Raw genomic sequence first — 24,673 nt, forward strand, 5'->3', positions numbered from 1 at the left:
AGCGTGGCTACAACAGACATTTTATGTTAAATTAAAATGGCAAATATCAGATTTCTTACCATTTGAAAATACGATTATACAGTTTGACAGAGGATTGTCTGAAATAACACATCAAGTGGCCTCAGATGACATGAGAATTTTCAATTTTGTATAGTTTCGTTAGGCCGACGTTGAGCTTTCGGTAGAATAAGAATGTAAGAGTTTGAGGGGTTCACAGACGCATATTTTTCTCGATGCCACAGTGACGCAATCAATCAACCAAAACACCATAAGATCAACTTTGAGTTTTATGACAGACATCATTTCAAGCTTACAGTTTCCAGTTGTGTCTGCTGTCCCAGCATAGTTCCATTGCATACTTAAACGTGGTACCTTTATTTCAAGGAATATTTATCAATATGTAAAGTATACGGCAGCCTAGTCGCACAGTCTGTAAGACTGCCTAGTGTCAAGCAACTCTTTAACTGTTGCTTGAAATAAGGAGGAAATAAAGCAGTGATTCTAGTGTGTAGTTCTCCAAGGCAAAAAAAACAAAAAAACACCCAACAACTAATAGCTTGCAGCGTGCACTGCCAAAGGGGAAATGAGAACAAAGGCATTGGTGTGAAATGTTTCAAGAATTAACTACAAATCTGAATCCCACATGACATGGTAAGAACGTGACATCTATTCTACACTGGTCCAGAAAGCGAGGTATTTCCATAAGAAAAAAAAAAACTACAACCATTTCACGTTGTAATCAGTGAATGACAAACATTCAGGGTAAGATAAATTGAACAGTATAGGAAAGTAAATAAAAAGAATATTAACACAAGCTAAATGCAAAACAACGGTTTTATTGCAATACACAGGATTTCTTTCTTCTGCTGTGCTCGTTGCCTGCCAGGCACATCAACAAACTGGGGACAGGCTGGCACCATGAATGTGCGTCATGAAGTGAGTGAAAAGGTGATTATCAATGAGCCCACCTAGACTCAGGTAGGCCACGTGCTTGTCCAGAGTTCACTGTCTTCAGCCGTTTTAATTTAAAACATTAACAGAGGCCTACCCCATGCAAACAAGAGGCATGTTCTCAAATAAAGCAAGCAATGAGGACAAATCACAAAGTACCTGCACACAATACATTCACGTTATAATCAAAATGGAATTTCTTTTAAGGACAGAGATGCATCTACGAGTAAATGATTGTATTTGTCTTTGCTTGAAAGTCAAAATAACGGCACTTCCCTCAGAACAGAGTTTGTGCTCTGACAGCAAATCATTAATTTGGACATGTGTTGAAATAAGTGACAAGGCAACAAAGAATGCTTAGATGATATAAGGCTTATTAAGTTATAACTGCCCCACAAAAGGTTTAATGTCATCCAATAAGGAAGTGGCAGCATGTAAAAGGTGGCACTTTCTGAAACATTTCACATATTACACTGATGACAGGCGGCTTCACCCCTCCCGTCTGAAAAAGTTTAGGCTTTCAAACTAATTCAGGCAAGTGTCTGCGATGAAAATTGTGCAAGGATTTTGAGTCACATCAGATTGAATCGACAATCATTTAAAGCTTCTGATGCGTCAACCTTGAGATGCTAAAATATCAACGAAAACACTGTACAGTTACACATGCTGAAACACAAAAATGATACAATTGTAACCGCAATATTGAGATTGGACAGAGTTATAGTCAAATAACTAGTCTGTTGATTTACCAGTAGGTGATTGTATAATTGCAGGATTTAGTGAAGAGCAATTACTTTGGACAAAGCGCAAGGAAACAGACACGGGGACCAAAAAGTGCAAGACGTTGACGATGTTTGACCGGGAACATGGAGAGAACACAAGACCTGGTCTGTGTTAAGAAGAACAGGTGAAATAACCGCAAGGAGGGGCATAATGGAATGAGAGAAGAGCAACAGAGGATCAGACAAAGAAGTGTATGGACACGAACGGGGAGGAACGGCGTGTTCAGCTGATCAGTAGAATACCACGCTGGATTTTCCTCCAGGTGGGTTGAGGACCCTGTTGTGAGAGCGAGGCCTAGGTCCCAGGTGAGGCTCGAGGTTCTTCAGTAAAATCTCATCAGCAGGTGATGAGGAGGAAGAAGTGGGTTTAGGCTCCGACACAGCAACAGGCTCTCCTTTAGCTGGCACGGCAGCTGGAGAGGCAACTTCTTCCTTCACCTCAGGCTGCCTGACCTTGGGTTCACATGCTAGAGGAAGGAAAACAAGTTTTAAAGATCTGTCCATATAAACAGCCCATACATTATTAAGTAATTACCAATAATAATAATCATAGTTTACCTGGCAATTCAGGTTCCGGTCCCACACTTAGATTGTCCTGTGATTGGGGGAAAAAACAATAGAAAGTGTTTTAAATGTTTCTACTGCATTTAGGGGAAAGTTGCTTTGTCTGGAAAAATTATAAAACCATGCGTTACTGGTGAACCTCAATGTAAACAATATGCCCTCTGTAAATGATCAAAGTAGCCATAGCTAGCACATGACAATTATCAATGCTGGGAGTGGATCGACTGAGATAGCAGCACTGAAATTAAAACATTTTCAGCATGTACTATAATTTATGTGAAACTAGTTCAGTGTATTAGCATGTTGTTAAAAAAAAAAAACAGGGTGAACTAGAGAACCATTCCGAGGGTGCAGATCTCTGCCAAGGCAGCTCAATGCCTACAAAATGCACCCTGCCTGCACGCCTGGGTCAGACAGCGAGAATTGCAACCAGCGATAACGGTATGGACAGGAATCGAGCATTGTAACCAGTGATAGCGTCTACGGATCACTCCCAAAATGTAATCACTTATTCCTGGTCCCATTGCGAACATTTGAAGATAATTTCAGCCAAATCCATTTGCGATATTTCAAGTTATGTTGCCGACAGACAGACAGACACTGGCGAAAACATATACCTCCTGGTGGAGGTCAACAAATCAAAAAGCATAATGAGGCATAGGATAAAAGTTTCATAGTCATATTATCAGGCTTTAAAAAACAAATAAAAGAGAATAAACTAAATGCAATATTGCAATTGCAATATTTTAGATGCACAAACACTACTGAACTGTGTTTTTGTGGTGTGTGGAATAATTCTTTTAAATACTCAATACATAAAGATTCACAAGAATACAACAAACGGCATAATAAAATATCAAGCAAAGATAAAAGATGAAGATGTATGGCCTACCTTTGGCTTATTTGGGTGGCTTCTTTTTGGACTTTGTTCTGGTGCGCTACCTGCGGCTCCAAATCCAAGGCTACTTGTTCCACCTGGTGGTACATGTCTCTGTGGCTGAGCAGCGGGTTCAGGCGTCCCAAATATTCCACTACTCTTCCCACCTACATGAAGCAACATCAAGATATGTTATATTTTGCAACCATGAGGTCATTTTCCAACAGTAGACTCAACATGCTCGACTAAATGGGATACAAACAAACAAAAACCTGAAGGTGGATTGCATTCAGGCAGCGAGAACAGTGAAAGTGCTTATACTGGAAATGTCACGTCAGTGTCACATTTTTACACCCTGGACATTGACCGGTCTGTCACAGCAAATTAACTACCCCAGACAGGCTGGTCTGACCTGGAGGGTTGGAGCGTCTTGGTACGTTCTGAGGCTCCTCTGGTTGAGAAAAAACCTTGGAGGCCATTTTGTTGGGTCTTCTTGATGCTGCAGCATCATCTTCGTAGCCACCAAACAAGTTACTGGAGCCACCTCCAGGAGGCCGCAAAACCCTATAAGATACAAGACAACTTTTAAGTATTAACAAAAATTAACCACCACGTTATGCAACTTGCTGAACAGTATCACTAAATGATAACAGATTGTTTGTAGTGTGACCACGCAGTTTTTTGTTTTTTTTGCAGAGTTGGAACTCCAGGAGCTTCACTGTCACAAGGACCGCAGCAAGAAAGCTGTTGTAAGCAGGATGACACTGCACAAACTGCACGGTTGGTCTAAAACATATTGATTGTGTCGATTCAATTATTTTATGCATATTTAAATATTTGAGTCATTATATGTGTGATCATGGAGTATGTTTCTCATTTTCATTTTAGGCTTTTATGTCTTATTCTAATATTTTTATTCCTATACCTTTGAAGAGCTTTGGAGTGAATGTCTTTATTATTTTACGTTTTCTTATAACTTGTGTTTTCGAGCATTTAATCACTTTTGTCATGCTGCTGTAACACAATAATATTCCCAATTTGGGATCAATACATTGTTAATCTAGCCACCTATTTCTCTATAGAAACAAAGGACAAGTACATACTGATATAGGGTTTAGAAATTGTGCAAAAACACTGATATGGCTATCATTCTGATTCTTTTACTGAGCAGCATAAACCTTTTATAATTATAGTGGTTTAATTAAAATTAGTTTATTTGGCAGGGACAGTGTAGATGAATAGGCATTCCTGCAAATATATTATTTTCTATCTGCAGTCCCTGGACAGAAAATCAAGCAAGCTAAAATATCAGCTATACAAATAACAATGAAGATACACAAAACACTGGTGACAAATACTAAACAATTGAATTGAAACAGTTATATCGTGAAACTTTTTGGCACATATTGTCCAGCCCAAGAAGCGCGATAACATTTTTGTTAAAAATCTGTTTTCATGCCATATTTATCGAATTGTTGACACAAGTTAACCTGACTGCAGTCGACGCAAAATAATAGCAGGTTATGTGATTATATGCCCGGGAATGGCGCCACACGACTTAAACTCTTAAGGGCATACTTTAAGCCACAACATGTCCGAACAGGACTATTTCGCGTAGCCGACACAGTGACCTAGCCAGAAAGAGGAACCTGGACCACACTTGACTCGAACAATGCGGCTACAACGCCGTTTTTGGCGAGTACAAAGAAGCGCAGTCTGAAAAGGACTTCCGCAGGCGCAGCAGACAACGCCTGCCCTGTTAGCTTAAAGGCTATTTCTTAAGTTAGCTAGCAGGGCAGGCTTTCTCGGCTAACTCGAGTTGAGTGGCCTGACAGACAGTCCGCGAAGTTAAAACATTACCATGAGCAAAGTTTAAAGAGACTAAATGCAAGAAAGCGTGGAACAAAAATCTCCCCCCATATGTCATGTAGTGTTAGCTCACGTTGAGACATTAGCAGACGGGGAGGCTGCGTACAGCTCAGAATACAACACTGTTGTCCACATACGAGACACAAAACCAAGCTACACCTCGTGTATTATTTACCTTGAACTCGGCTTGGAGGCACTATCCAATCCTTGGAACGTGTTCGTCGAAGTCATAGTGGTTTTTGTTTTCAGCCTTCAAGTTTGCGAAGACAACTTCGTCAGATTGCCAACTGTACGGCCAGTGGATTCTTGCTGCTGCCGCCTGCGCCTGCTCAGCTGCGCCGTCACCGTGTACAGAGGAGTCTCGCCCCGCCCTCTGAAACGCGTGAATATAACTGGTCCTCCGCCGAGTGCTGAGGTGCGTTCGTTTCACGATGCTTAGCGTCCCTCCGGTAAAAAAAAAAAAAAAAAAATACGATGTAAGTCATTCCATGGTACACGTCACATTTCCAACTACAAATAAGTCACGATAACACTCAATGGAGTCAACAGTGGCAGGCACATACATTTGGAAGGGCTAGAGCGAAAATACACACAGAAAACACATGATATAGGATGCAAAATGAATCTATAAATATAATAAACAAAACATTTTTAGATGCCACCAATAAGTGGGCCGCATGAAAAAGATTGAAGGGCTGCGAGTTTACTCAGTGGATACTTTGGTGTGTATCTTGTGACTCAAGAGGGCATTTTTATCCTTTGGGGGATCAGCCCTCCGCTCCTCTGTGCACGTCACTGGGAGTCATACTTATCTGTTGTGTGTACAATTATCACATATGGTGTGTTGGACTAGTTGGTAAGCTCAGATGTAGTCTGAATAAAAGGCTTTGTGGCATATTTTTATTTGTGTTTTCTAAACCGACCTTTAAAGTAATTTGTGGCCAGTAGTAAATGTCAAAGTCTGATTCAGGGGTGTTTTTCGGCGTACGCCACGAAAAATTCGAGCACAGTCCCGCCTGTTGATTTGCTGATCGAAATGTCAATTTCCTTATGGGCGGAACTAATATATGGGTCGTTTAAAACCTACGTAGAAGCGGTCTAATTTCGTTGAAAGAACACTTCTTTACTGAACGAACCTTAAATGATGGAAGAGTGAATGAAAAAAACAAGTTTAAAAATAAATGTGTACGGCATGACAGGAAGAAAATGGCAATTGGTTCTCCTTTGGGTCTCTTTCGCCAGCAATTGGTGGAGTGCTCTGTCAACCAAACTTTAATGGGCGTCCTCTTGTATTTATGACCAATCAGAAGCTTTGTTTTGAGCCAAAGTGGGCGTGCCAAAGCGCGTGGACAATCGATCCGCAGGAACTGTCAGCTGTGAACGGCTGGAGGGCTGCCGTCAGCTAGTGATGCTAGTCAGTGAATCGAGTGGGAATACCACCAGCAGGCGCCTACTTCAGGTAATCGAACACTTTTGAGAACGTTACCGAGCTTATAAACTGTTGACGTTTCCGCATCAAAATAATCTTCATGTCGTAGGAAGTTTTTGGACAGTTATAGCTTGTTCTGACTGACCTAGCGTTACCGTTAGCTTACCAACAGCAGCAGACCATGCTAGGTACCACATTAAGTGGGGGGATCTGTCACTACAAGTAGTAAACCCTAACCCATCACAACAAACTTCATGGTAACTTTTAGCTTCAAGAGCATACACTCTTGTCACAGTGTACTTCTAAAATAATGATGACTTTGCATTTCCTGCGATCGGACGACACTAAAACCACTCAGCTGCTAAAGCTCTAACATTACAGGAGGGGACTGTGTGGATCACATCCCTGAGTTTTGTCGTTGAGCTTTTATATAAAAATTTAAATTAAAGCGAATGCATATTTGACTATAATTTGGTTTTTTAAAAAAATGATTATTCTGATCAAAAAGGTTGTCATTGTTTGTAGACGTAAGACATGATGAATGCAGGAAAACATTAACTAACTCAGCTGGTAGTTTCAGTCTCCTGCGATTCTTAGATGAATGATGTTTTGAGGATGAATTTGTCAGAAAATTATCATTTGGATGACATAAATCAGGGATTTAAAACCCGTTTCTTCCATCAAAAACTTGTCTAGTCGAAGACAAGTAATGCTCAAGTTTGGACAATTGTTCTTTTGTTGTTGTTTTGGCTTTGTTTTGCTGGAATGTCATCCTCTTGGTTATCCATAAATGAATTTGTTTAAATTAGTGCATCAGTGGATAACTGATGACAAAAACTTTATTTAATTATTTAAGTTTGCGATGTTCTCAAATCATTATTCCAAATGTAATGCAGCCCATCTTGATGTGCGCTGAGCACACAAGAATCTTGGTTCTGGTTTTGATGTTTGTTGAAGAATCTTCATAAGGGAATAAGGATGATGATGATGATGATGTATGCAAATGAAAAGTAGTTTGTTTGAAAGCCTCAAAGGTGTACGGAGTGTGTATTTAATGAAATGTTTTGCAGACATTATTTCTGCAGTCGATGGTGACGTAGTGACAAGCAAAGTCCACTTGCTCACAGGTTAATATAGCTGTCTATAGTTATCCTTTTAAATGGAATCGTGTCACGTGTCGCTTTAAATGCGTCGCCTTTGTATGGAGTAAATAATCCACATTTTCCGCTGATTGTATAGTTTTGTGTTTCTTGTTGCAAAGAAACATTGAGTAATGTTGATGCAGATAGAAAACAGTTGAACTGCGCAGAGAGTTCAGCTCAGTCGAAGCTGGAGCAAGGAGAGGGCAGAAAGCGGAGAGATCGGTGTCGTTTTTTATTATGCTTAATTTGATCAGTAATTGTCAGTCTAACCGATCGGATCCATGGTGAAGAGAAAGAAGACGTCGCCCACCACCGAAGAGTACGAAAATGGGTAAAATTAAATGTGAAATTAACACTTTATTTGGAGGTCGAATGCAGTGAGGGCTGTTCGTTGTCGTTTCTGCAGGGCGCTAAACTGAAAAGCGCTCGCATTTGAATTTAGTTGAAATTTAACACAGAATGTTTGCCATTCGAGCTGAGAGACACTCGGTAAAGCACCATCGCCTCTTACTGAACTTATTTTGGCGTTGAACATAATTTATTTGTAGACATTAATTGCATATATTTGGCGTTGTTTTGTCGGGACTGGAGAGGGGATTTGAAACAAACAGCGGCGGCCATGTTGAGAGACAGTGAACGTCGTGTTTAGAAGTTAATTTTTCACATCGCTTTGCTCTTAATGTGATCAAATGTGCATAAATGTGTTTGGGCAGCATGACACCGGGCTCCAGGGAGGGGATCGGTGTCGATGGGAGGAGGAATCCGTCCAGAAAGCCCGAAGGTTGCGACGAGGAGGAGAGCGGAGAGCAGGCGAGCGAGGAGCGCAGTACAAAGGGAGACGACGGAGTGGAAATTCTTAATCCATCAGCCACGGCTCTCAGCCCCGGTTCAACCCCGGTCCTCCCCGCCTCTCCACCGAACCGAACCGGGCTTGGTGATACCCAGCAGCCCCACACCTCAGCGGAGTCCGCCCCTCAATGCCACGACCAGCATCATTTTCTCCGATCAAGCGTTCGACCTCCAAGTAAACGCATCCGGAAGGATTCAATCGGCTCAGCCATCAATGGACATGGCGGGGCAAAATCGAAAGGTACAGTAAGTGATCCGCTTGGATAAAATGATGAGTGGACAACTATGATCTACTCTGATTCTTACACTTTGTGCATCTGTTGTGGCTCAAACGATGCTGTTTGTTGTAGTAGTTGTTGTTGCTGTTGTTGTCGTCTCTGAGCCACTGGCCTGGTTGTTGTCTTTTTAGATTTTATTGCTGGCTCCTTCAACCACATTCACTAACCCACCCAAACATTTTGTTTACAAGGAGAAGAGTCACAGAGGAGAACCTGTTTAAATAAGGACTCTTTTAATTCACACTTTGTTTGAAACTTTAGTGTTTGTTCACATGTTATTATCAACAGAGTGCTGGAGAAACTAGAAAAGGCACTCTGCTTCAGCAACTTCAGCAACGGTCCTTCAGTTTCACAGTGTCAGACACTCAAGTAGTGATCCTTAACCGGATCACCACCAAAATCCAATCATTTCTTCCTTGTACCACAACCTTCATTACCGCAAGTTTTCATCAAACTCTGTTCTTTACTTTAAAAACTGTGCTACTCCCAGAGAAACAAACAAGGACAAAAACAAACCTCCTTGGAAGGGAATAATAATAATAATAAGACTTCTGCTTTCAAGAACATCTGTATTATCATCATTGTTATTATTGTTATTATTATTATTAGTTATTTGTTGTTTTTAGGAAAAAGTAATGTGTAAATCTATTTAGAATTTACTGCCTTTATTCAGTGATCTGTCAATTTGTGATGAAGGAACAGCCAAAGATTATTATTGACAGCTGAAGTAAACCTCAAATAAAAACGTACATTTTCATAGCACGTGATTGCAGGTTATCTTCCGGTTCTGTTTTGCTGAAGCCGTCAGTGGTTGTGATTAGACGGTAACGATAAGGAGCGTCTGAGAGGGCACAAAATTAAAGTCAGGGAGGTAGCAGCATTTTCAGCCTACTGTTTTAGTCATTAATCGTACTTGTGATCTTGGGTGTGTTTGCAAATATCTAATAATACATTTTAAAGCCAATAGCAATATTGTGTCGATGAGCTTGTGCATCCCTGCTGAACAGTAGTGTAAATAACACACAGACTCAAGATGAACACTAACCGAAAAGGGCCTCAGATCAGTGCACTCCTAAAAATGCGGCATATTTGGAGCAGCAGCATTAATATCCTGTATATTTGAAACTTACAGTAACTGAGATGACTTCTTTTAATGTGAGCCTGTCACTGAAAGTTGTACCTGTTTAACCTGTGCAAAAGGATTTATCATTTGCATACAAATTACGTTATTCCTGCCTGGTTTCACTGCAATTTTCACTTGTGTATAATTATGCTGCACTGTAGTAACAATGTGTTCTTTTTTTTTTTTAATTCTTTAAAAATTCCCTTATTGGTCAGTTGGGCGTAAATTTAACAGAGTAACAAGACCAAGATTGTTGCCATCAAATACATTTAGACTGACCAGTTAACCAAAGAAGTTCCACTTATTCTAACGTGATGCTATATTAATGCACTTCTATTTTGAAGGAGACACATTTAGGTTAGTGCCCATGAGCCACACACATTTTCATTCATAGGTGAAAGGCTATTAGCTGGAAAGACTGTTGCCTTAAAATTACACAGTGCTGCATCAGCAACAGTCTTACTGTTTGTATTGGTGCCTCCTGGCATTGTGCTGTGTGTGTGTGTGAGTGTGCTGGAGCCTACCATGAGTTAGTTTTGGACCTGTGCACCGTAGAGCTGACCGTATAGCGGCGGGCTGATAGCTTTTCCTGTCGCCTTGCCAAACCTGAACCACAGAGAGTGGAGCTCTGCAGGGTGTTGCTCTGTGCTGCCAGCCAATGGCTCTTTGGATCTACTCAGCTACACAGTTTTAAAACTACAGTAGCTTTTAGTGCTCATGCTGACCAAAACAACCAGTTTGGTCTGATATTCAAGTTGTGTTCGCCTTCAAATTTTTAATGACTGATGGGGTTTGTGGGCTTCTCGACTCTGTGTAACACAGGCACAGAGAATGGCTCTTCCTCTCAGGGGGCAGTGGGACAGTCGGGGCCGATGGCCAGCTCCACAGGAGGAGTATCCAAGTCCTCCAAGGGCCAAGGGTCTACTGAGAAGGAGGAGCAGGTTGGTAACCAGAAACGGGCCCGTCGACAATGGGAGTCCTGGAGTGCAGAAGACAAAAACAGCTTCTTTGAGGGCCTCTATGAGGTAAAGTGTTTACTTAAATGCACACATTATATTTATGTTGTGCAAAAATATTTAAGGAATAATAATAATAATAAGAAGAATTTTTTTTATTATCTTGGGACATTTGAAACCAATTAAAACACAATTTCATGGTTATCATTTGGCATCTCATACCTTCCTCCACTTTTTTTTTTGGTCTCCAGCACGGAAAGGACTTCGAGGCTATCCAGAACAACATAGCAATGAAGTACAAGAAGAGAGGCAAGCCAGCCAACATGGTGAAGAACAAGGAGCAAGTCCGCCACTTTTATTACCGCACCTGGCACAAGATCTCCAAACACATCGACTTTGCCAACGGTGAGCAGTCTTAATAATAATTATTGAGAATATCAATACATCACATCCAACTTTTTACACCTTTTAATTCTTTCTCATCTTGTCTCATTCATACAAAATAAGGCCTTGTTTGTTTCAGATATTATACATTGTTTACGTTGAATGGGGACCGACCTTGTTTGTTTCACGATTCACTGAAATAAATAAATAATTTTACATTTCCGACCTTGTAATCCAAGGAGATGCAGTCCAAAAACACATGTTAAAGAATCTCTCCAGATAAGCCTGGGCCTTTTTATCCCTACTGTGTCACTGTCGTGTTATCTTAATGTTGCATACGCATTCCTCTTAGGCTGCTGGTTACAGCAATGTTGTGACTTGTTGCATCTTTTTATCTTCTCAGCGTACTCCCGAGTTCTGAAGAAATCCTCTCAAGAACTGTACGGTCTCATCTGCTATGCTGAGCTGCGCAAAAAAGTTGGAGGATGTAAGTGACGGACAGGGAACATATATTGAATGTGTGACGTATACTTGATGTTTTTGTGTGGAGTGTTTTCACGCTGTAGGATCCTGACACATGGGATGTGATTAAACGCTGCATGCTCCCAGTCATGGGGGAACATCTGCTCCTGTGGGAAGATTCCGTTAAAACGTCTCTCTGGTTTTGTGTTTTGTCTATGACAGTAATGGATGATAAGAACGTGGCGAAGCTGAACGAACTCATCCAACAAGGGTAAGTCTGTAGGAAATTGATAAAATCCATAACCACAGTTTATTCAGTGATCCGAGTATAATAGAGGATGTTACTGTTCCACATGGATGTTTTCCCTTTTAATCAGTAAATAGCAATAAATAAATGTAAGAAATTGAACATTTGAATTAAATTAAAACATTTTTAAGTTTTATTTTTTTTGTTTGACCAGGGCCACCACTGTGCGCTCAAAAGGGAGGAACCTGCGAATCAAAGCACCCATGTGCCGCGCCCTGAAAAAACTTTGTGATCCCGATGGTGAGACGCCCGCACACATACACATGTAAACTAAATCAAACATCAGTACTGAAAAAAAAAAAACACGGCGATGGTGATGTGAAGCATTTTTTGGCAATAATAATAATAGCAACGTGAGCGAGTGTTGTTTCCATGGTAACGCTGTGGGAGCAAAGTGAGGAGGTGGAACAGGAGGAAGATGATGGAGATGACTCGTCCAATTGACTGCAATTGACCCCTCTCTGTTCATCATTATCCAAACTTATCTTATAGAATCTTATAGAAAGGATGGAAAATCAGAATCCCACAAGATCACACGTTTTAATATTGGAGGCCAAACTGCCTCATGCTGATTTGTTTTTGAGTTTAGTCACGGTACTTTTATTGGTTGCTAATCCATTGGGTTTGAAAATTTGCGAGGGAATCTGCTACGGTCACAATTTTATTGTTAATATATTGTCATTATGATATATTAAATGCGTTGTCTGTATGCTCATAAAGAGGTCTCACCTTACCTTTCCACGAAAGAGCTTTGTTTGTTCACATTTCTCGGCAAAGTCTCACTATGTCAACGTGTCCCCACAGGAGTGAGCGATGAAGAAGACCAGAAGCCGGTGCGTCTCCCCCTGAGGGTGGCAGTGGAGCTCCAACCACGCAGTAACCAATCCTGGGCCCGTGTTCAGAGTTTAGCCCACAATCCGCGCCTCAGGTCAGGCTTTAACTCGTGCTTTGAAAATGGTGTCTGTTTGCTGCAGCATCACAGGACAAAAAGATATAAAGATCAGCCCCAAGAATATCTAAACATATGTGTTCCCATGAAAAACGGTCATGTTTAGTATGCATGTATGTCATACTTGAAATGAATGCATGTCCACACAGCTCTTTCCAATTTTTCACTAAAATTATCCATTCCAAAGCAGTTCAGCTCTGTCTTACAACAATTTGTCATCAAACTGTTTTTCTCTTTTCTAACCTAGAATGGTGGTGGAGCTGCATCGAAAAGTTTCCAGCCTCATTGAATATTTGAAACAGAAGTGGGCTTACCAGGACCAGCGCATTGTATCCTTGAACACATTATGTTGTTTGTAACTCTGTTGAGCTGTATTGATCCCATCACATCTAAGGAAAGGGAAAAAAAACACAGAAACTTTAAGCTCAATAGTAGTGTTTCAGTTCATCATTTAAACATTCAATTATTTGGGAGAAAATACCTGTTATGCTTGAGTCTTTAACACTGATGTTTCAGCTTAAGAGTCTCAAGGAGCGAGAAGCTCTGGAGGGCAGCCAGTCCAGCACGACCTCCCCCAGCAAATGCCAACCAGATGATCTCCTTCTCTTCCCAGCTGAGAGCACCACATTGACGACACTGCCTGGTGTGGCACGTGTGGTTCACTCCAAGGCCTCCTGCACTGTACACTGGCTGGAGAGTGGCAAGAACCGACCAAACGCCAAGGAATTGCCAGCTGCACAGATCCTGGGCATCCACACAGCTCCAGCATCTCGGCCTGGCACCAAATCTGGACGTGGAAGTTCAGCTGCTGCTGCTGGTGGTGGTGGAGGTGGTGGTGCTTCAGTGACTGTTTTAGGTGATACTCGTCGAACTGATCCCCCTACCCTTGAAACTTCACCAGACAGCTCTGCCAAAGTAGAAGAAAAGAGACCCGTGTCTGTTGCCGCGTCCTTTCAGCAGACCGTGGCTCTGAGAGAAGAAGGAGCCGAGTTTGGTCCCTGCGGTGGATTAGCTGTGATCAAAAGCACGGAGAAGTTGTGTAGCAATGTAGTAGAGAGCTCATCTGAGCAGTGCAAAGAGGAGCAGAACGCCAGCACGTCCTCTCCAGAGGCCAACCAGACTCCTCCAACCAAACCTTCAATGACTGTCACAGAGGACGGAGTGACGCAGAGCCCTGCGTCTGCAGCCAAAGAGCGGACTGTTGAGCAGATCAGGGAGGAGGGCTGGTGTGCCCGTGACGCAGAGAACGTCACCCTGGCTGAGCTTTACCTGATGTTTGGAAAGCCCGGGAAGCTGCAACTGGAGTACGAGTGGCAGCCGAACGCGGCTCCTTCCAACAACCTGGAAGACGGACAAGCCATGGCACCAGCTAAGCCTAACAGGACACACCATGTTTTGCGCTGCTTGCTCAAACTGGTGACCACTGAGGTCAATCCTAAACCTTTGGTAGGGCTTAACTTCTACTTTATTTTACTCAGAATGTCATTATTTTGTTTTGGCACAAACGTCTAAAAAAGAAGGTTTTTAAACTTGTTAAACATGGGCTTCAAGTTTGAAGATTCCAATGGTGTAAATTGAGTTTCCTTTTATGAGGAGTTTAAGGTTAGATTGCTCAAGTGTCATCTCATTTTAGACTGGTAATGGCTGTTAACTGTTCCACTGTGTGCCATATTTAAACTCCAGGAACGGTTCATGTTGAACAGGTGGTGTGATTAATGTGTGCCCTCTCCACCAGGCCCCGGATCAGTGCTCCACAGCCACGTCACCTCTTAAAACCCACCAGGAGGAGCAAAACCAGGCACTCACTCCTCCGGGAAAGGGGCCCATAGCAGGTGTTCGCAGCCCCAGCTGCGGCCGGCAGCAGGCCTCTGTCCGAGGGGCCAGGTCACACCTGGTCAACCCTGGAGCCTCAGGTATTCATGAGTCTGTGATGTAGCCATTTCCCTGCACAGGTTGCAGTCTCAAGTAAAGACAACTAATCTTTTACTTTGTACTTATATTTTTAATCTCGCATAACATTTCATATTTGCCACGCCTCTTCAGGTGGACGCTGCCTCGCTCGCTCTCTGCTGGGGTCGACGGCGGGCTGTGACTCAGAGGGAGGTGTGTTCGCTGTACCCACCACGCTGCCTCCTAACAGCTCACGGCACAACAGAATGTTCTCTCCCAACAAGGAAGCTGAACTTGCCTTCAGACAGCAGCTGGACTCTATCAGCGTATGTCATTTCTTTACAACAAGAACAATGATTACATGTGTGCAATGTCCACATGAATTTGCACAGATATTAAACTGTATTCACTATATTCCTTATAGATGCAGTCAGATCTTTTCCTTTCTCGACAGAGAAAACCTCGGAGCAGGCAACTCCGCAAACCTCTTGTAGTTCAAGTAAGTGAAGAGTTTTTTCTTTTTAGCCATTTGGTGGTTTTGAAGTAAACATAATTTATTACTTGTGGCCTTGTTTTGATGGACTTAACATTTCATTATGTCTTGTGTGTAGCGAACACTGCTGCCCCGAACTACAGGAGACACGTCTCCGCATGTCTGCTCCTTTTCCATCCTCTCCAACTCCTCTGCCACAGGTACAATTGCTGGTATAGATTGTTATTGGTATTGAAATAGACTCTTGTATTGGTTATTTTTTGTGTTTTAATTGGCTTATGTTTTGTTTATACAGAACATGATATAATTCAACAAGAGCTACGCTAATCTGTTTTCCCACTTCCCTTTTCTTCCCTCAGGAACTGGGTCTTTCCGGCCAATCCATACTCGCCTTGCTCCCTCGCCCCGTCCCATCGTTTCCAAAGTTTCAGCTGCAGCACCGAGTTCTCCAACCACCAGTCAGCTCTCCAGTATGTACCAATAACGATCCATTTCCCTGTTTTAATGAAACCATGTTGAAGGTCTAGATTAAAGATTAAACATAAATTGTATTGTTGAAGGTTTTCACTTTGAGAATCAGTTGCATCTCTAGTCGAGTGATTCTTTATCTTGAGGTCATAGCATGTTAAGATATCAGTAGAAAACCAAATAGTTTACAACTCATACAATTATTAATCACAAATGATCTGCTCCATTGCAACACACTTGGTCTAAGAATCCTGTTAAAGCCTTATTACATGTCACTAACAATATTCGTACATGATTTCTGACATTCAGTATTGGTTTGTATATTTTCTGCTTTGTTCAAGGCTACGTGAACTCAAACGTCGTTGTATTATTAGACTTTTAATACTTACAGTATGCGCCAATGTGAGGAAATCCTTTGTGCGACTGAGCCGTTTCTTGCTCTTCCAGGTGCCATCGATCTGGCAGCGAAGTCTGCAGGCATCATTCCTGGTAGTCCCTGTCGGAGCGTTGACGCTCCCTCTGTGGACAACGACACTCTGCTCACACCCACGCCGACCGGTGCTGATGCTGGACCAGACCCTCCGCTCCTCCAGCAAAACGTCCCAGAGGTCAGGAACAGATGCTCTATTAGTGGTGGAAAAATCTGATTTGTGTGTGACAAAACGACTCGTGTTGTAACGAATACCCAAGTAATTTATAACAGTCAATTTTTTTCTCCAACTGACCTGATATTTTCCCCATTTTAAGATGTAATCTAGCCTTTTCTATGCTCATCAAAACACGTCTGTACACATTGTAGCACTGTGAATAAATTATAATCATTTATGACAACTCTAGGAATAAATATAGCAGTCCCGTAATGCGTGCCAATTGTTTTTTCCTCAGAATGGTTTGCCTCCACCGTCTCCTATAGCGATTAGCAGTGGAGACTCACTCCTGTCGCCTCCCAGCGTGGCCTCGCTCCTGGACATCTCTTTGCCTGGGCCGCCAGAAGAGGCTCTCGCCCCCGGAGAAACGCAAACACACATCAGTGACTCCATCATTGAGCTCGCCATCAACTCTGCCCACTATGGTGCGTGTGTTTCGATATTCATTGCTGTAAAACTTGCAAAATAGGTTAAAAAAAAAACAGTGTTTAGTGTTTTACCGAGAGGTTTTTAAGTATAAGTGTTCTGTGAACTACAACATATGACAACATGCAACCAACCAAACAAGCTACTGACCTGTCAGGCTTATTGGTCATTGTGTGTGTAAGCTAATGGCTGCTCCTCTGTCCCGGTGCAGGTGAGGAGTCGGCTCTTTCTCCAGCCAAGCTGAGCAACAACGACGGCTCCAAACTTTTAGCCTCGTCTCCCTCAGTCAGCCCGTCCCGTGGTTGGATTCCATCGCCCAGCCATGACCCCCAGTGGTACCCAAGCGATTCGACCGACTCCACACTGGGATGTCTTCTCTGTAAGTCTTCTCCTGATCCACAATCACACACAGTAGCTCTGCTGAAATCAATTTGGGCCTTCACTCCAGCAGGGTTCGAGTCTCTGAACCAGTTTGTAAATTTAGTGCGTTCACACTAGCTTCACAATAAATCAGTTTTGGAGCCTGAAAAGTTGGACTCCCAACAGTGGGCATGTCAGTGTTAGCTGTATAACGAGAGGAAGGAGGAAGACATATAGGGGGACATGTTGGACATGTTGAAACTAAGCACATGCAGTGGTCTCCATAAAAAAATAATAATCCTGGCCACCAAGCTTTCCCCCATAGGAGAATATGATTGATTTTGCGTTAAATTCAAATGTTTACACTGAATACCGAGTCTTGTACCATGGGAACATCAAAGCTGATTCAAATGTACTATTAAGCAGCACTCTGTAGTTTTGATAGATGTCAGACAGTTCATCTATTTGCGCAAGCCTTCAGATAACCCTTCATCCCCCCAAAATACTTTTTCTTTTAAAAGCCATCTGTCCAGCCCATAGTCTCTGTGTGTCTCATTTTACCTTCCAGCCAGCATGGTGTCTCCAGAAAAGGTGAGGAGGACCAACCTTACCCCATCTGGGCCATCCAGTGGCACAGCGTTGCTTGGCCCTAGCCTCCTGGACTGCAACTCCCATGATTCCTTTCAGTCTCGTGGCCTTCCTGATGTGGCAGAGGTAGGTTTTTGCACTTTTGACAGTGAGAAGTACAGGTCTTCCACAAATCCTCACATTTTTTTCAAATTAGTGTACTCCATTTTTTTTAAATCAGCCTCTCCTGGGCTCCACACAAACTTTAAGATGGAACAAATTGAAAGAAAACAAAAAAGTCTATGACATTAAAATGGACAGATGAGATGATACATGAAATACTAAACAGAATTTCTCTTTGGCTTCTGTTACCTGTGACTCTTGTACATGAAAACTCTTTGGCTGGGTTTGCAGATGGACTCTCAGCTTGCTTGTATGATGAGTGAGAGCAGCGTGGACTACATCGCTCGCTTCAATGACCTGGCTCAGGAGCTGGCTGTGACCGAGCCCTCCATCCCGCCGCCATGAGGAAGAGAGGACAAGGCCACGGCCATCTGGAAGATTGGGTGCTGTGCGGCTAGAGATTAAGTATTTCTTCGGTGTCAAGACTATTGGTCCTCTGATGGATTTACACCGATGAAAGGACAGTTTTGGAGAAGGAGTAGCCTCTGAAAGCCATCCCTGCCCTGTATGTTTAAGTGCAATAATAATGGTGAACCTCGACCATTGTTCAAAAGCGAGTTAAAAGAAGAAATGAAAAAAAGGTGAAATCCCCCTTTAAAAACAAACACTTTTGAAAAAAAAAATGTGTTCACAAAACACAACCTCATGTACAGGAAAACACAATGCCATATCTGAACATAATATTTTCACTGAGCTTATGTCTTTTCCTGATCTTTGTGTGTGTTCTACTCTCAGCTCGACCCCCAAAATGTGCAAATCCTCCAAAATGTGCAGTTAAGTTTCATAGTTGGTGGCAAACAGCTGCTGGAAGAGGATTCTATAGGAAGTGGCAGTGAGTAAAATGTGCTTTTCACTTATTTTAGTAGCTAAATTGGAGCACAGCAACACAACACAACAGAGCAGGAAGATGGTTAAATCCTCTGCTCCTGCTCCTCCACCTTTTGTGTTCTTCATTTCACCCAGTTTAGTTTCCTGTCCTGGGTCAAATTTGCCATGTGTGTGTTTAGAATCAGGTTTATTATTTCTTACATCCACATGCAAAATGGCAGCTTTTTTTGTGGGGTTGACTACATTTGAAAGCAGCTCCACAGATGAGATCGTCTGCAGCTATTACGTTTGCAATGTTCTGCTAAATTCAAAGTCCATCTCCAGCCACGTTGTCACATCTGCATCTGTATCTGCATAATGATGAAGCCAGCAGAGGTTGGTTTGGTTTAGTTTTCCCCACAATGTGACCAACTATGTATTCACTTTGAATACTAACAATGTCTGATACCTCTATAAGTTACTGTTGACATTACACTCCCGTTTAACTCCACAAGAGCAAGCAGTTAAGAGTTATGTAATGAAATCAAACACTAAAAGCAATAGTTGACACTCCACTAAATACATTTGCAGTCACTCTTTAATCATCGGTCGTTATGTGACTGACTGGGTGCATTTAAAACATCATTAGTACCGATTCTGGCTAATGTTGACAAGATTGATTTAACGTGTTCATCATTCATCTAACCTCAGCTGCTCTGTATGCAATGATGACTCATGGATGTGTGTTCCATTTGACGCAGTTTCAGTGTTGTACACTGGGACTACACTCGTTCCACGCCGGGTCCAGACTCGCCGCATTCGTTCTCTGAATTTCAATTTAAGCAGCGCCGTCGATATGCAGTATTTAAAAATAACAAAAGACACCTTTGCCTCATCAACACGTTAAACTTCATCTCTGCGAGTGTAGATTGTAGGAGAACTCTGGTCATTCCACAAATGGGATTAAAGAAAAAAATGTCTGTCTCCTTCAAGCACCTTTGTGGCTTTGACTCTACAATGTAAAAGCGCTTTTTTAAAGTTCAACGTTTCATCTTCTCACACTAGAAAAGAAACAATGAGGATGATTCTTATTGAGGAATAAACAGCAGGTTTTGTCTTTGAATCTGGCACGTGTGTGTGATTTTCTCTGTTTTAAAAGGACTTATTTGTAAAAAAAAAAATTGCAATTCCAGTATTCACTGCGCTTTTGTAAAATATAATGTAAATTTATTTGGACTATTTATTGGTAACATTTTTGAAAATGTTTTCTGTTTAAATTAATATTAAGATGACATCTAAAAAGGAAAAAACCCTGTTATTTTGTTTTATGTGTTAAGTTTGTAAAAGGTGTTTTTATTCTCTGTATAAAAGATAGTTATAAAATCGGTTTGTTGCCTCTTGTGTTTACTGTGTCATTTGGGATGAGTGACGCCAGTTAAAATGGAACTGTTGTGTTTGGGTTACTATCTTTAGAAAACGGTTTGTCATATTTTCCAGAGAAGGCAGAGTGGTTCATCGGTTAAACCTCATCACGGAAAATATATTCTCATCTATCAAAACAACACAAAAGGTCATATTATACCCTATTTCTTCAAGTTAACCTAGTTCCCTGGTGTCCTAATGAACATGTCTGTGACATGCTTTGGTCAAAATACCATAAGGATGAAGCACCACAGCAGTTCAATCACCCTGCCAAAACAGCCCTGTTCAGAACCGGACTTCCGGTTTTCGGATACCGCTGCCCTCGCAAGTACTCTGGCGTGTCGGATAAAGCGGAGCTCCGCGAGACAACAATTCCAGAAATTTTGCAGCATTGCGACCTCCCAGTGAGCGCGGAAGTCAACATTGCATGTTTTATCTCCTGTACTTAGACTGAGGAGGACCACAAAAACATATTTTTTCACAATTTGCTGACTGATGGGGCCGCCAGAGTCCCAAATATACGGATTTAAATTATTAAAAAATTTAATTTTGCATAATATGGGACCTATAATTAACAGAACATTATGCAAGGGACAGAATGATAGACTTGGAGTGCGGTAAATTTATTAAGTGTTTCAATCTTACAGCAAAAATAACTTTAAAGTTAAGCAGTGTAATTTAATGAATCACTTTCATAGAGGTGGTCAGCAAACAGACCCAAAAACATCACGTCATGAGCTGCACTACATCTCACTTTGGTCTAAAATATGTCAAAAGTCAAAACATGTCCTCTGCCAAAGAGAAACAATTCAACAGATGCTGCATTTTTCCATCATAGTCGACATTAGCCAAGTGTCTTTATTTTCCCTCAAAATGTGATATGCAGGCTGTGAAAGGCTGCTTTTAGAGAGAGGGAATAGATAGGACAACACTGCTCCAGATTAAAAATCAAACAGTAACAGGTTGAGCACTTTCATAATGTACAAATCCCTGGTCATGCAGCATCCATCTCAATACAGTTAGTTCTGAAACCCATCATGACGCCATTAAGAGTGATCTGTCCCAAGAACTGAACTACAGTCTGGTCTGGTCAAAAATAAAACAATAAAAATAAACACTCATCATACCGTTGGTTCTGTTACAGTGTGCAGTGCAAATGGTCCATACCAGTGAAACTGAACTCGTGAGCCACTGGTCCACACCCGTCTCTCAACAAGTCCTCATTCTTCTTTTGGTTTCTTCTCCTTGCGAGCACGAGAGGCCATGAGTTTGAAGAAGAGTGCGGGCCACAGTGTTCGCAGGTAGACGGCCAGCGTGGGAAGTGTAGCTGCTAAAACGACGTCTTTGCTTTTTTGACGGACGGCCTTCAAAACAGACCGAGCCACATCCTCTGGATCTCGACCCGTCGCTGTGGTTTTATCCATAACTGGAAGAGGTGTGGCACAAACAAGAAATAATGCATCAGTGTCACCTGGGAGCTAAAGCTTTAACTTGAGGCACAAGGATGATGCTCCTTTTTCATCAGTTTTAGCTACTTCATTTAAATCACTTTGGAGTTTCTTATACGTCTTGTCTTAATGCATTTTCATATCTTGCCAACCATGTTTAGACACGTCTTCCCAAAAACAACAATTACTGAAAGCGAAGTGCTGAAGTCAGAAAATCGCAGACAAACACAAATACACACATACTGATCTGATGATTTACCCTGGATTTTATGGTCAATTCTAACTGGAAATGCTTAAAATATTAAAAATAATACATACTATAATACATACCGCCATTTTCGTGAAATGTTCAAGCTATTTTTGTATCATAAAAGTGAGAGACTTTATTTAAAAATGTGGTCACACACCTCATTTAACACTGAGGCTTTACTATAAATGATCTAAATCTCATTTGCATTGCCTCACCTCCATACTTGGAGCCGTCCCCAGTGACAGCATTGACCGACAGGTTGGTTCGGATGTACCCAGGACTGACCACGGTCACTGGAATCCCGTAGCACTCCATCTCTGCCCGCAAGCAGTCAAAGTAAGCCTGGGTGGCATGTTTGGAGGCTGCATCTGGACACAGAGTGGACAAACCAGAGTGCTGCTTCATTTCTTCTCAACCTGAAAAAAACATTTATGTACTGAAAATGAACAAATAAATGAAATGTACACGCTGATCTGTATGGAATGGCGATCTTGCCCTGGATGCTGCTAATGACCACGATGTGGCCGCTACGTCGACGGACCATGGAGGGCAGGAGAGCTGTAGAGAGAGAGGGGGGAGGGGTGAGTGGGGAAAAAACTGCTGATACTGTAAATGCATCTGGTTGTCAAATAACTCACTCACCCTGAGTCAAATTAACAGGTCCAAAGTAGTTTGTTTCCATCACATCTCGATGAACAGAAAGATGAGTATCCAGTATGTTGCCACGGTAACTGATTCCAGCGTTATTGATGAGGACATCCACTTGTCCATAACAATTCAGTATCTGCTCTGCAGCTCTGTCCAATGTGTCTGTGTCGGCCAGGTCAAAGGTCACAGTGCTGGGAGTGTACGTCTGGTGCGGGAAGAAAATAGAAGATTAGAAGATTTTCAGGAAAACAGGAAAGAAATTGAAAAGAAAAAGTCCTTCAACTGTTGAAACATTGTTATTTCTGAACAAAAATGAATAAGTGTATCCCCAAGTTAACACAAGAACATTCACGGTCGTCAACCCCCATTACATTATTCTCACTTTTCCCTTGTGACCATTGTAAATTCAAAAAGTCAAGGTTTAAATCTCAGAAAAATGCACATTATATGAATATATGTAAATCATACATTTACTGACATCATGGAAAATAGATTTATTCCATTCAGTTTTAACAGTATACACAAACCACTGATGTCCTTGTAATAATGACCCGTTTAATTCTTTTTGTCCAGTAGATGGCTTAGTAGAGCTTCAAGAAGCTCCATCTCACCATCACTAGTTAGTAACTCAAGCTGTTTGAAATCATTGCACCTCAAATAAAGGCCAATTCAAAGAGTAGATAAAACAACAACAGGTTCAAAAAGCTAATGATTCAGGAATTAGAACTTCACAAGAAAATTGTGTTTCTGATGCTCCAATTAATGACTCTTTTTTTTTTTTTTTTTTTAATTATCAATTAATCTGAGGACTACTTTGTTATTGGGCCGACTGATGATTATGGAAAAACAGTAAAAGTCTTTGTGTCTCAAAAGATCTCAATCTCAATGGGTCGTTTGACTGATTAAATAAAATAAAGGGACCTTTGTGCATCTCTAACTTTCACTAATTTCATAAAATATCTCCAATATTGCTTCTTAACCAAGGCTGAAAATGGAATATGCATGTTGTTTTTTGTCAACAGAGGGAGAAGTCAAAAGAGCCGACTTATCAATGAGTCATTCTTGTGTAAAAACCTTCTTCCATGCGCCAGCTGAACTCGCTGTGAGCTCCTGGACCACCTGCTGCAGACGGGCTGCATCTCGGCCACACAGCACAAGCCGTGCCCCTGCAGCGTGGAAGACCCGTGCACACTCTGTGAAACACAAAAACACACCACTTCTTAATCTTAAATACTAATAGCATTTGAAATATGCCACTGTCAATCATCTTGCTATCAACTGCTGTAAATCAGTACGACTGGTGATATAGAAATTAAATGTAGACCAACCTTTGCCTAGTCCTGATGTGGACCCTGTGATGACCACCACAGCATCCTGCAGAGCAGCTCCTGGCCTAAGGCGGACAAGGACCCGATACAAAAGCAAGACAGCACCTGCTAAAACCAGCGGCAGCAGTCCTCCACCCATGACTCGATCCATGACTTGCAGTCCTTCACCCTTATCCACATACACAATGAAGACAGAGGCAGAAAATACTTAGTCAGGGTCAAATTACCAAAAGGCCAACATTACACAGCTCAAACAGAGGGTTTGCTTTTCAATGTATATATAAATATTTAGTTGAACATTTAGATCCAATAAGTTTTCTATACCTTGTAATAATCTCTTTTGTTGTTTCCCCTGTACTATTATTTTTTATCAGTTTAACTTGCTTGAGTGGCCCAACTTAAAATGTTTAATATGACAGGTTATCATGACTGTAGCCTGTTTTGCTCGTGAAGTATAATAGATTTGTGGCAAACTAGGGGCACCCAAACAGCATCTTTCACATGGCCCCCACAACGCTAGACAACGCTAGAAACGGCCCTGGCAGGTTTGTGTTAACTAAAAAAGCTACGACTACAAACAATGTAAAACAACAGGTTGACTACACACACGCACGACTAAACAGTTGCACCACGTTAGTAAACGGGAAGGCTAATGCTAATGTTAGCTCGCTTCCGCTGTGCAAAAAGAGCGCCGCTGACTCAAACACCTGGTTGTTTAAACTTGTTTCTCACCTGGGTTGTTGCACAAACCCCAGCGTGGGTCAATGTCTGGGCTAACGTGAGGAGACAGCTGAGGAGAAACAGAGATCCGGAT

The 24,673-nt window shown here is 41.8% G+C and overlaps 3 protein-coding genes across 3 annotated transcripts; 1 reads left to right on the top strand and 2 right to left on the bottom strand.

The window, feature by feature from the left end:
• Positions 1 to 871: 871 nt before the first annotated feature.
• Positions 872 to 5,354, bottom strand: jpt2 (Jupiter microtubule associated homolog 2). The gene is made up of 5 exons (XM_083896066.1): positions 5,219 to 5,354; positions 3,587 to 3,738; positions 3,190 to 3,341; positions 2,292 to 2,328; positions 872 to 2,200 (listed from the first exon to the last, which is right to left on the bottom strand). The coding sequence occupies exons 1-5, from the start codon at positions 5,272 to 5,274 to the stop codon at positions 1,965 to 1,967; spliced, it is 633 nt and encodes a 210-aa protein (XP_083752192.1). The 5' UTR covers positions 5,275 to 5,354; the 3' UTR covers positions 872 to 1,964.
• A 2,461-nt stretch (positions 5,355 to 7,815) lies between these two features.
• cramp1 (cramped chromatin regulator homolog 1) lies at positions 7,816 to 18,830 on the top strand. Its single transcript, XM_083896072.1, has 20 exons — positions 7,816 to 7,945; positions 8,328 to 8,704; positions 10,687 to 10,889; positions 11,072 to 11,225; positions 11,608 to 11,691; positions 11,889 to 11,937; positions 12,128 to 12,213; positions 12,778 to 12,901; positions 13,170 to 13,251; positions 13,439 to 14,368; positions 14,658 to 14,835; positions 14,966 to 15,138; positions 15,237 to 15,311; positions 15,424 to 15,505; positions 15,665 to 15,775; positions 16,221 to 16,381; positions 16,659 to 16,845; positions 17,058 to 17,225; positions 17,775 to 17,920; positions 18,188 to 18,830. The coding sequence occupies exons 1-20, from the start codon at positions 7,896 to 7,898 to the stop codon at positions 18,299 to 18,301; spliced, it is 3,534 nt and encodes a 1,177-aa protein (XP_083752198.1). The 5' UTR covers positions 7,816 to 7,895; the 3' UTR covers positions 18,302 to 18,830.
• A 2,156-nt stretch (positions 18,831 to 20,986) lies between these two features.
• dhrs7b (dehydrogenase/reductase (SDR family) member 7B) lies at positions 20,987 to 24,624 on the bottom strand. The gene is made up of 7 exons (XM_083896060.1): positions 24,592 to 24,624; positions 23,860 to 24,028; positions 23,606 to 23,724; positions 22,526 to 22,736; positions 22,349 to 22,441; positions 22,099 to 22,251; positions 20,987 to 21,611 (listed from the first exon to the last, which is right to left on the bottom strand). The coding sequence occupies exons 2-7, from the start codon at positions 24,008 to 24,010 to the stop codon at positions 21,406 to 21,408; spliced, it is 933 nt and encodes a 310-aa protein (XP_083752186.1). The 5' UTR covers positions 24,011 to 24,028; positions 24,592 to 24,624; the 3' UTR covers positions 20,987 to 21,405.
• Positions 24,625 to 24,673: the final 49 nt, after the last annotated feature.

Source organism: Microchirus variegatus, assembly GCF_963457635.1.
Source record: "Microchirus variegatus genome assembly, chromosome: 10".
NCBI lineage: Eukaryota > Metazoa > Chordata > Actinopteri > Pleuronectiformes > Soleidae > Microchirus > Microchirus variegatus.

What these genes read in the sequence shown, in the direction of transcription:
- jpt2 (XM_083896066.1), bottom strand. Translation starts at nt 5,274, where the DNA reads ATGACTTCGACGAACACGTTCCAAGGATTGGATAGTGCCTCCAAGCCG. An exon ending in GCCTCCAAGCCGAGTTCAAG is followed by an intron (nt 3,739 to 5,218) that starts GTAAATAATACA and finishes TGTATCTTATAG; the next exon opens with GGTTTTGCGGCCTCCTGGAG. An exon ending in GCCACCCAAATAAGCCAAAG is followed by an intron (nt 2,329 to 3,189) that starts GTAGGCCATACA and finishes CCCCAATCACAG; the next exon opens with GACAATCTAAGTGTGGGACC.
- cramp1 (XM_083896072.1), top strand. Translation starts at nt 7,896, where the DNA reads ATGGTGAAGAGAAAGAAGACGTCGCCCACCACCGAAGAGTACGAAAAT. An exon ending in AAAACTTTGTGATCCCGATG is followed by an intron (nt 12,214 to 12,777) that starts GTGAGACGCCCG and finishes GTGTCCCCACAG; the next exon opens with GAGTGAGCGATGAAGAAGAC. An exon ending in AGCAGCTGGACTCTATCAGC is followed by an intron (nt 15,139 to 15,236) that starts GTATGTCATTTC and finishes TATTCCTTATAG; the next exon opens with ATGCAGTCAGATCTTTTCCT.
- dhrs7b (XM_083896060.1), bottom strand. Translation starts at nt 24,010, where the DNA reads ATGGATCGAGTCATGGGTGGAGGACTGCTGCCGCTGGTTTTAGCAGGT. An exon ending in CAGCTGGCGCATGGAAGAAG is followed by an intron (nt 22,737 to 23,605) that starts GTTTTTACACAA and finishes TTCCCGCACCAG; the next exon opens with ACGTACACTCCCAGCACTGT. An exon ending in GGACGGCTCCAAGTATGGAG is followed by an intron (nt 21,612 to 22,098) that starts GTGAGGCAATGC and finishes CACCTCTTCCAG; the next exon opens with TTATGGATAAAACCACAGCG.